The sequence below is a fragment of the Urocitellus parryii genome, chromosome 16 (genome assembly GCF_045843805.1).
Source record: "Urocitellus parryii isolate mUroPar1 chromosome 16, mUroPar1.hap1, whole genome shotgun sequence".
NCBI lineage: Eukaryota > Metazoa > Chordata > Mammalia > Rodentia > Sciuridae > Urocitellus > Urocitellus parryii.
This window is the reverse complement of record NC_135546.1, coordinates 22,654,395-22,665,770: the sequence shown is the minus strand read 5'-3', so window position 1 is coordinate 22,665,770 and position 11,376 is coordinate 22,654,395. Positions and strand designations below refer to the sequence as shown.

The 11,376-nt window shown below is 39.2% G+C and overlaps 1 protein-coding gene across 1 annotated transcript; it reads left to right on the top strand.

The window, feature by feature from the left end:
* The first annotated feature begins 2,793 nt into the window (after positions 1-2,793).
* On the top strand, positions 2,794-7,134 carry LOC144250634 (uncharacterized). The gene is made up of 4 exons (XM_077793531.1): positions 2,794-3,021; positions 4,131-4,257; positions 4,438-4,498; positions 5,421-7,134. Exons 1-4 carry the CDS (start codon positions 2,794-2,796, stop codon positions 7,132-7,134), a joined length of 2,130 nt encoding a protein of 709 aa, XP_077649657.1.
* Positions 7,135-11,376: the final 4,242 nt, after the last annotated feature.

The following is an 11,376-nucleotide window of genomic DNA, read 5'->3' as shown; positions in this document are numbered from 1 at the left end:
TATTTCTCTCTTTAGGGTTTCTGTAGTTTTCATTGTTCTTTATTCTGCTTTTGTCTGGTGGATGTGTCCAAAGGAGAGAGAGGTGTGTTGAAGTCACTGATAATTATTGTGTTGTGTCCATTTGACTCTTGAACTTGAGGAGAGTTTGTTTTATGAACGTTGCAGTACCATTGTTTGGTGCATACATATTGATAATTGTTATGTGTTGTTGGTGGATGGTTCCTTTTAACAGTATATAGTGGCCTTCTTTATCCCTTTTGATTAACTTAGGTTTGAAGTTGATTTTATTCGATATGAGTATGGCCACTCCTGCTTGCTTCAGAGGACCATGTGAGTGGTATGATTTTTCCCAGCCTTTCACTTTAAACCGGTGTATGTCTTTTCCTATCATATGAGTCTCCCGAAGGCAGCATATTGTTGGATTCGTTTTTTTAATCCAGGTTACTAGCCTTTGTCTCTTGATTGGTGAATTTAAGCCATTAACATTTAAGGTTACTCTTGATATATTGTTTGTACTTCCAGGCATGCTTATTTATGTATTTATTTTAATATGGCTCGTTTTTCCTTTTTGGTTATATTTTTTGTTCTTCTCTTTACTGGGTTACCTCCCAATGTTAGTTTTGGGTGCTGATTTTCAATTTCTCTTCTTGTAGTGTTTTGCTCAGAATGCCTTGCAGTGCTGGTTTTCTGGCTGCGAATTCTTTTAACTTTTGTTTATGGTGAAATATTTTAATTTCATTGTCAAATCTGAAGCTTAATTTTGCTGGATACAGTATTTTTAGTTGGAATCCATTATTTTTCAGCGTTTGAAATACGTTGTTTCAGGATCTTGTTGCTTTCAACGTCTGTGATGAGAAATCAGCCATTAACCTAATTGGTTTACCCCTGAATGTAATCTGTCTTCTTTCTCTCGTAGCTTTTAATATTCTCTCCTTGTTCTGTATGTTGGATATCTTCATAATTATGTGTCTTGGAGTTGGTCTATTAGGGTTTTGTATATTTGGGGTCCTGTAGGCTTCCAGGATTTGGCAATCCATTCCATCTTTCATATCTGGGAAGTATTCTAGGATTCTTTCATTCAATAGGTTGTTCATTCCTTTGGTTTGAATCTGTATACCTTCTTCTATCCAGATGACTCTCAAGTTTGTTTCTTTTTTATAACATCCCATTTTTCTTGGATAGATTGCTGGTGATTTTTTAGGATCCTTTCTGTGTTGACTATATTCTTCTGAAGTTGATACACTTTGTCTTCATTATCTGATGTTCTGACTACTGTTTGATCTAGTCTATTTGTAATATTCTCGTTTTGAGTTTTTAATTTGGTTTATGGTTTCCTGCATTTCTAGGATTACTGTTTAATTTCTTTTTAAATCTCTATCTCCTGGTATAGGTCATTCTTTGCCATTTGAATTTGCCTGTTTACTTCATCTTCAAAGTATACTTTCATTGTTTGGACTTGCTGTCAAAAGTCTTCTCTAATATTCCATTCCATCTGAGTTAAGTATGCCTTGAGTTCTTTCTCTGTCCATTTTTCTGAAGCCTCTAGGTTCTCCTGTGAATTTAAGCTTTCCTGCATTGTTTGTAATCCTTTTTTCCCTTGTTTTTTCATGGCGCTCACGTTGCTTTCCTGCTCGGTTTGACTGCTTTGTTTCTGTTTTATTCGTTAAATTTGTTTTGGTTTTCATAGTTCCAATATATCTCCTTTGTGTTGGGAGACAATGTTTAGAGATGTTGGGTTTAATTGTGCTTTATGGTAAATTCATTAGTTTCATTAGAGGTCTACATAATTTGATGGCATGTATAGAATTGAGATTTGAACTTAGTATTTTATGATGAGGTCGGGCATTTTGATGGTATTGAGGTTAGTATATGTTAGCTTCTTTGGGCGGTTTCTCAAATGCAGGTGGATATTAACAAGAGAATAGACAGGAGTACTTGGGGGTAGTTAAGGGCTTAGTCGGACTATGGACTGTTTCGTAGTATTCATCTATTTTCATCTAGTAAGTTGTACGTAATCTGGGTGGTCATGCTTAAGAGGAAAGATGGGGAAAAATAAGAAAGAAAACAAAGAAAGAGAGAGGGAGAGAGGAAAGAAAGAGAAAAGAATAGAAAAGAAAAGGAAATGATAATAAAAAAATAATAAAATGCAGTAAAATAGAAATTACACTTAAAAAATAATAGTATAATTGTAGAAAAGAAAAAAAAATAAAATTAAGAAAAAATTTTAAAAAATTAAAAGAAAAAGTGACACTGTTAGGCTTCTATTTTCTTCGCTTCTAATAGGTGGTGCTGTGCTTTCCGGGCCAAGATTTTGTCCTCCGGCTATAGGAAACAGTCCATGTGAGGCTGCTACCTCCTCCCCCCAATGGTGTCTCTCAAAACCTGTTAGCTTAGGTTAATTCCTGGTTTCTACTCCCCTGGCTTCTCCTGTCAGCCAGGTCTATCCCCGTGTGGTACCTCTCAGCAGTTCAAACTACACTCTGTGCCTGCAGTTTCCTGGACTTGGAGTGCGGCTTTTGGGAACCGGCACCTTATTTTTTTTATTTCCTCCGATAGCCCCTCCTCCTAGAGCTGACGAAACAGGTTTTGTTTTCACTGCTGGTGGGAGGGAGGAGTTGGGGGTCAGGTGCGTTTGCTTTTCCCCCCACACCGCTACTCAGATTCACTCTGTTAATCACGCCCCCAGAAAGCTGGGGAGAGATTTTATGTGATTTCCCCACTGTATGGAAAATGGTTTTAATGTCACAGACCTGTTCTATCACTGAATGAGATTCGATCAGTTGAAAATTGACGATGGTGACGTCAGCTCTCCAAGATGGTGGCCGCTGGCTTCCTCGGTGGTCTGACAGATGTGGAGGACAGGACATGACTGGACCGCTTCCTTTCCATGTCTCAAACCCAGAATTCAGCACTGAGCACAGTGAGGGCACAGCTGAAAGGCGCCCGCAGAAACAGCAGCACCATATCTCTGCGTTGCTAGCTCGCCCTTTCCCAGCGAGCTCTGCAGTCTCTAGCAGCGGGGCAAGTCGCTGAATAAGCAGCTTGAATCTCCTTGCGGACAAATCGCTCTCTATTGAGGCCCAGTAATCGATCCTCGGGCAATTAAAATTCTTCCTCTAGGTTTTGGTGCACCCCAATTTTGATGGAAATTTCTAACAAGATAGCATTTGTCCGTTCTAACTCGTCATTCACCCGCACAGTGACGCAGTACACGGGGGTGATGCACTCCAGACACCGCCATCTTCCCAGTCCTCATTGAGTTATTTCTAAGACACATGCCATCATTCCACTTACCCCATTCTGCTTTGACAGTAACCACAAGAAACTATCAAATTGTTGTGTTTATTCATAAATAAATTAAATTAATCAAATAGAGAACTCATGTTTGTTTTGTTCATTTAATAGTAAGCTAGTTGACTACATTTGTTCTGGAGTAAAGCACCTGCAAACTTCTAGTTGTTCTTTGTGTAATCACTCAGAATGAGCTCAATCTCCAGTTAACACATTGTGACCACCTGTGTGAAATGTTGTCTAAATGTTGTTTATGAAGGAATCTCCTTAGTGACCCCATGCCCAGAGGGTGGGAGTGGGGGCTGGTACTAGGCATTTCTTTAAGTATGAAACAATAGACTTTCAGAGGAAACAAGACATCAGTAAATACCATGTTGCCTATATTAACCTTGTAGGTAAAGGGAGCCACTGTAGTTGGCAGAATCTCTCTCAAATGCTTAGTTTCAGGATTCCTGCATTTTTCTACTCATCACCTTTCTTTTCTAAAGATAAGTACTATCAGAAGTGCTTATATTAGCTCTGTACCACACAGGACATTTCTAGGACATGTAATAGAGGTGCAACCATTAAAGAATTTAGGAGTAATCTGGAAGCCTGTCTTACTTCCTGTGAACTCCCCAGAGGAAGGGTATAAATCACTATGATGTTTGCCTTCTGAGTAGCCAGATTCTAGTGTTGGAAAGGGTGTAAGAAATTGAGTGCAGTAAAGATTTGATGGACCAAATCATGGAATTAATCAGGAGGCCAGGGAATCACGTGAACATCATGAATGTTGAATGCAGATTTCTCATGCTGTCAATCTTTCCTGTCCTCCACTATCCATTTGTGGGATATTTCAGATCTCAGTGACCTTTGAGGATGTGGCTGTGAACTTCACCAAGGAGGAGTGGGCTTTTCTGGATGCTTCCCAGAAGAACCTTTACAGAGATGTGATGCTGGAAGTCCTCAGAAACCTGGCTTCTATAGGTAATAATGATGGTTTTAAAATTAATCAAATCGGAGAACTAATGTTTATTTTGCTCATTTATGTAGAAGGTGAAAAGGAAATCAGTTGATGAATTATTGAAGCATAAATGGCACCTAAAATTTGGCAAAGCATTTCTAGCTCCTAAATATCCATAGAGATTGTTATGTTGTCTCATTTAGGAAACAAGTGGGAAGACAAGACCACTGAAGATCAGATTGAAAACTCTGGAAGCAACCTAAGGTAACTGTAATCACAAGAGGAATTCGTGAGTGAATCTGAGAACTGTCATATAATTTTTAAAGCAAACCAACAGAAGAAGTATGCATAATTTGAAATGTATTTATTCTTATAATATTTCTACCAGAAATATATACTTATCTGTAACAGGTATTCAGTCTTTTCAAAGTATTTGACATGCAAAAAGTACTGTGAATATGACTATGTGAATACTAGCCATAGAGAAGCTGTGTTGCAAAGTGTTGTTTGCTTTCAATCTCTTTATTTTCAGGCAACTTTAACAAGTCAGAAAATCTAGCCTTTATGTGATGTTGGTAGACATGTAAAGACCTATAAATAAATAGAAAACTGTGAATGAGTTAGGTATCAATTATGTGCTTGTCACTTCTTCTTCAAAGAAGTCCTATGGTAAACTTCAAACTTTCCCCACAGAATAGTGTGGGGAAACCTTCAAATCGATTCCAATTCTTAATCAAACGAAGAAAAATTTTAATAGAGTAAATCCATGTGACTTCATTATGTGTGCAAAAGATTTCATTTGTCCTTCATTCCTTCATAGGCACATCACATCTCACTCTGGACACAAAGACTATAAGCATGAGGAATGTGAAGAGAAGCCATGTGAATTTAAACAATATAGGAAATCTCTGGTTTCTCTCAAAAGTGTTCACACACAAATGTTGTTACAAACTGGAGATAGACCACATGAAAGTACAGTATGTGGGAAAGACATCAGTTGTTCCAATGACATTCAAAGACATGAAGAAACTCATACTGGGTGGCAACCCTATGAATGTCAACAATGTGTTGAAGCCTCTTCTTCTCTCCCAGGTGTTCAAAGACACATGATAACACACAGTGGGGGTAAACCTTTTCAATATGAGGTATGTGGTAAAGCCTTTCATTTCTCCTCTTTATTAAGAAGACACAAAAGAACTCATTCTGGAGAGAAACTCTATGAATGTAAACAAGATGGTCGAACCTTTATTTCACAGACAAGTCTTCAAAAGCACAGGATCACACACAGGGGGAATGCACATTTCAAATGTAAGGTATGTGGGAAAGACTTTGGTTATCCCAGATTACTTAGAATACATCAGAAAACACATACTGGAGAGAAGCCCTACGAATGTAAGCAGTGTGGCAATGACTTTGTTAGATCTGGTGACCTTCACATACATGAAAGAACTCACACTGGAGAGAAGCCCTATGATTGTAAGCAGTGTGGCAAAGCCTTTGCTAGATCCAGTGAACTTCAAATACATGGAAGAGTGCGTACTGGAGAGAAGCCCTATGAATGTAAGCAGTGTGGCAAAGCCTTTGCTAGACCTGGTGACCTTCACATACATGAAAGAACTCACACTGGAGAGACTCCCTATGTATGTACGCAATGTGGGAAAGCCTTTGCTACATCCCGTCGGCTTCATGCACATGGAAGAACACATACTGGAGAGAAGCCCTATGAATGCAAACAATGTGGAAAAGCCTTTTCTAAATCCTCTCAGCTTAAGAGACATGGAATAACACACACTGGAGAGAAGCCCTATAAGTGTCAACAATGTGGAAAAGCCTTTGCTAGATCTGGTGACCTTCACTCACATGGAAGAATTCATACGGGAGAAAAGCCCTATGTATGTAAGCAGTGTGGAAAAGCCTTTGCTAGATCTTGTGACCTTCACACACATGAAAGAACTCATACTGGAGAGAAGCCCTATGTATGTAAGCAGTGTGGAAAAGCCTTTGCTAGATCTAGTTGCCTTCAGATTCATGGAAGAACACATACTAGAATGAAACTCTTTGGATGTCAACAATGTGGAAAAACATTTGCTTCATCCCATTATCTTCGCAGACATGGAAGAATGCATACCGGAGAAAAGCCCTATGAATGTGAACAATGTGGAAAAACCTTTACTGCTGCCTATTACCTTCAGATACATAAACGAACTCATACTGGAGAGAGGCCCTATGAATGTAAGCAGTGTGGGAAAGCCTTCATTCTGTCCTCTCACCTTCACTCACATGAACAAACTCATACTGGAGAGAAGCCCTATGATTGTAAGCAGTGTGGCAAAGCCTTTGCTACATCTAGTAAACTTCAAATACATGGAAGAGTGCATACTGGAGAGAAGCCCTATGAATGTAAGCAGTGTGGCAAAGCCTTTGCTAGTTCCAGTGAACTTCAAATACATGGAAGAGTGCATACTGGAGAGAAGCCCTATGAATGTAAGCAGTGTGGCAAAGCCTTTGCTACATCTGGTGGCCTTCGCAGACATGAAAGAACTCATAGTGGAGAGAAGCCCTATGTATGTAAGGAGTGTGGCAAAGCCTTTGCTATATCTTCTGACCTTCGCAGACATGAAAGAACTCATACTGGAGAGAAGCCCTATGTATGTAAGGAGTGTGGCAAAGCCTTTGCTATATCTTGTGACCTTCGCAGACATGAAAGAACTCATACTGGAGAGAAGCCCTATGTATGCAAACAATGTGGCAAAGCCTTCACTCAGGCCTCTTACCTTCACTCACATGAACAAACTCATACTGGAGAGAAGCCTTATGAATGTCAACAATGTGGAAAAGCCTACACTACTGCCTTTTACCTTCGGATGCATAAACACACTCATACTGGAGAGAAGCCCTAAGAATGTAGGCAGTGTGGCAAAGCCTTTGCTACATCCCGTCAGCTTCATGCACATGGAAGAACACATATTGGAGAGAAGCCCTATGAATGCAAACAATGTGGAAAACCCTTTACTATATCCAATCAGCTTAAGAGACATGAAAGAACACACACTGGAGAGAAGCCCTATGAAAGTCAAGAATGTGGAAAAGCCAACACTACTGCCTCTTACCTTCAGATGCATAAACACACTCATACTGGAGAGAAGCCCTATGAATGTAAGCAGTCTGGCAAAGCCTTCACTCAGTCCTCTTACCTTCACTCACATGAACAAACGCATACTGGAGAGAAGCCCTAAGAATGTAAGCAGTGTGGAAAAGCCTTTGCTAGATCCAGTGACCTTCACAGACATGGAAGAATGTATATTGGAGAGAAGCCCAATGAATGTCAATAACGTGGAGAAGCCTTTGCCACATCTTGTCGGCTTCACACATGTGAAAGAACACATACTGGATAGAAATTGTATGCATGAAAACAATTGGTAAACTCTTCTGTTATTACTGTTTCACTCATATACATGTAGGAAGTTTACTGGAGAAAAATCCTTTGAATGTGAAATATGGTAAATCAATATTTCATGTCATCCTCAAAGACAAGAGAGGCTCACACTGCTGAAAATGTGTGTGTGTGTGTGTGTGTGTGTGTGTGTGTATGTGTGAGATAGAGAGAGATCAATCAATCAATCGATCCACTGGGGACTTAGTCTGGTGGTGCTCTACCACTGAGCTACATTAAAGTTCCTTTTTACTTTTTATTTTGAGACAGGGACTTGCTGAGTTTCTTAGGGTCTTCCAAAGGTGCTGAGGCTAGCCTCAAACATTGATTCTTCAGAATCAGCCTCTCGGTCTCAGGAATTAAAGGCATACACCACCACCACATCCAACTGAATAACTCTTTAAATGTGAAAAATATCACAAATCATTCCATTTTCCCTGTTGCCTTCAAAGCCATTTCAATCACATTGAAAAACAAACCCTCTGAATTTGGGGGATTTGCTACATTCTGTCAGCTTCATTTCCTTTCTTATATATGAAAACACTCATGCAGAGAAGCCCTGTGAATATGAGAAATGTGGAAATCTTCTAGTTTTCTCACTTTTTTCCTAAGTACTGGGAATATTGTTTTGGAGTAAAAAGAATAAATCCTATGCAAGTAAGAAATATAAAGGGTTCAGCCATTCTAGTTTTGTTCAGTTGAGTGAAAGGACTCATACTGTAGAAAATGCTGAGGATAAGCCATGTGGGGCAGTATTCAGCTTTGAGAGTTTTGTCCAAAGGCATAAAAGAATTCACAACTGTGAAAATCCTTTTTCTATCTTTAAAAATTGCAGTAACACTTTCAAATTTCCAGGTCCCTTTTTACAGCATTTAAGAAATCACACTGGAGAAAAGCCCTGTATGTAGAAATGTGTTGAGAACTTTGCATGTTTCAGATCCATTTGAACTTGTTCAGAGTTGAGGAAAATTTAATTTTATTTCATTTTATTTATTTATTTTGAGGTAACCACTGTAGGTGTGTGAAAATGGTGTGTGCCTTCTTTTCTTTTTTCTTTTTTCTTTTTTTTCTTTTTTTCTTTTCTTCTTTCTTTCTTTCTTTCTTTCTTTCTTTCTTTCTTTCTTTCTTTCTTTCTTTCATCTATTCAGAGCTAACAAAACTGCACCCTGGGTTGGAGAGAAGCATTGCATCAGCATGAAGATTTGAAAGCAACATGTTTTTCTGGGTTAAATCTCTCTTATTGTTAGATTCCATTTTCCTGTATTTTAAGTCTTTTGAGTCTAATGTTTCATTACATATTGTGTATGTTAGTTTAGGCCTCTCCACTCCACCCGTTGGAACAGAATGGTGAAATGGCTCTTCTGAACTTCTTTCCTCTCTTTCTTTGTTCAGATTTCACCCAGGAGTGCTAAAGCACTGAGTTTCTCCACAATCGTTTTAATTGTTATTTTTTGAGATGGGGTGAGGCTGGCAGCTGGGACCATAGGGATGTGTCTGTGTATCCTGCAGCTGGCCTCTTTCTTTTCCTTGATTGCTTATTGATCTGGTGATGACTCTGGGACCACCACTCTTGTCACTTGTGCTTGTTCTAAGGCTCATGTATTGTGCTGTATGTAGGCACATTAAAGAGAATTATAAAATAATGTCCTTTGTGTATATTGTTTAGAGAGGAACTTTCTCAAAATATATTTTGCCCTATACTTGAGTTGCTTTCTCTTTTCTTTTCCCAGTTCTGGGGACTGAATCCTGCCTTGTGCATGCTAGGCAGGCATTCTAGCACTGAACGCTCCCTAGCTCAGGTGGTGAGTTTGCTGCTGCTGTGGGTGTGGACCCCACTGATAACCACATCAGCAGATGTAGCTCTGCAGGTGTTTCCTCCACAATTTCAGCTGATCTCTTCCTTCTTAAAGGTCTTTTATACCAGTGAATTTTTTTAAAAACACTACATCCAACTTAGGTTTTCTCCCCATGAATAGTACTTAGGTGGAATATGCCAGAAAACCCAGGCTTGATTTCTTTCTGGGTTTTAGAGTACTTCCGTAGCCCTGGAAAAAATTGTGTGATGGTTTTCTTAATACAGACTACACAACCAAAGGCTTGGTAAGGAGCATCCCAGTCTGATGTCTTAATATAGCAGCACTCCCTTCTCCACCAAATAATCTTAAATAAGTTTCTCAAGAGACCTTCACCATAATTTTCTTTCAACAGAATGTCAGGAAAAGATTTTACAAAGATCTCAATGTGGGTTATAACACAGACTTCTGCTTTTGTGGCAAAGCTTGGAAGACCTCTGACCAATATTTCAATTGGTACACAAAGCATTTTCTGTGAACTAATCAAAACAACAACAAAACACCTTTATGTGTACCCCTACAAAAAATATAAACCTCCATCTCTGGTCCCACTGAATGTAAATAAAGATCAATGAAATTCCAGGCAGTCATCCAAAAAATTTTAAGTGATACTCCTCAGAACCCTGCAGCTAATCAATGTGCTCCTATAACATTCCTTGGGTGTCTAGCCTCATGTTCCCTACATCACTAATAAAGCTACAGCCTCCAACCAGATGATATTGTGCAGTACTTGCTGTGGAGAAGGCTGTCTGCTCAGGCTGATGGATTTAGTTACTTTTCCTAAGTATTCAAAGTCTCCTGAGCAAAACCTCACCCACACTGTATTCTGGTGTCATGGATCTTGTGCAATCATTGGTAAGAGTTCCTTACATACTTGTGTCCAAATATTGAAGTTTGCCAACATGCCAAAGATGGGTTGATTGTCACTGCTATCTCTGTTCCAGCCTTTTGCTGTGTCTCAGTGCTCATTTGGAAAGGAAAGCCAAGAGAGTGTGCTGTGGCCCTTCTGTTTTTGATAAATACAGCATAAGCCATCCAGTAAAACTTCATCTTTAAAAGACAGTTTTGAGTGCTTCCCAGGATTTCTAAAAACTTACTTTGCAGCTAATGAGTAAGTGTGGCAATTTCCTAGTATTACGTTTTTGATTTAGTAGAAATATTGGATAGAGGTATGTGAGCACTTGATGTAGTCTGGACTTCTTTGTAATAAATCCGTTTGCCAAAGGCAGTAGTTACAGGCTTTCTCCTGGGCAGTGTGAGGGACTGGAGTGAATGCAGCTGTCCTGGTGTGTGGGTATTCTTTGTAGGAGTTCAGTCTTGGTGAGTACATCAGTGCAGGAATCAAGACTTTTAGGAGGGCTAGAGAATCTCCTGACAGGGCCTTCCTGTCCCTTTGGACAGTAGTGTTGTCATGTGACCTGGCAGATGGATGGCTACCTTCTGATGTATTTGGGTTTGTAGCCGAGCAAATGGTGAGAATGTACAATGATTTAATGAGAATTTAAATATTCTTTGTCATACCAAAGACATAATTTGGGGGCCAAACATAATAACAAGTAACCTCTTGAACCTTGAACCACATATTTTCTTTCATGTATGCATTTTCTCACAAACTTTTGTAGTGTGATGCTTACGTGGAACAAACTGAGATAAACATGGAGAGGTTTATTTAATGGTACAGTATACTAGAAATTTTAAAGACTTGCATCAGGATTAGATTCCACTATTGTTAAAATTTTATGAAAGACTCTGAAATTCTCAAAATTCTTGAGCATCCCCAGGTGCTGTGGCATACACCTGAAATACCAGTGGCTCAAGATTCTGAGGCAGGAGGATTATGATTTTTTTTCCACTTT

Excerpts from the sequence above, each read along its gene's own strand:
- LOC144250634 (XM_077793531.1), top strand. The coding sequence starts at position 2,794 with ATGGTGACGTCAGCTCTCCAAGATGGTGGCCGCTGGCTTCCTCGGTGG. Across the intron at positions 3,022-4,130 it reads CTGCAGTCTCTAGCAGCGGG|ATCTCAGTGACCTTTGAGGA; the intron begins GCAAGTCGCTGA and ends GGGATATTTCAG. Across the intron at positions 4,258-4,437 it reads CAGAAACCTGGCTTCTATAG|GAAACAAGTGGGAAGACAAG; the intron begins GTAATAATGATG and ends TGTCTCATTTAG.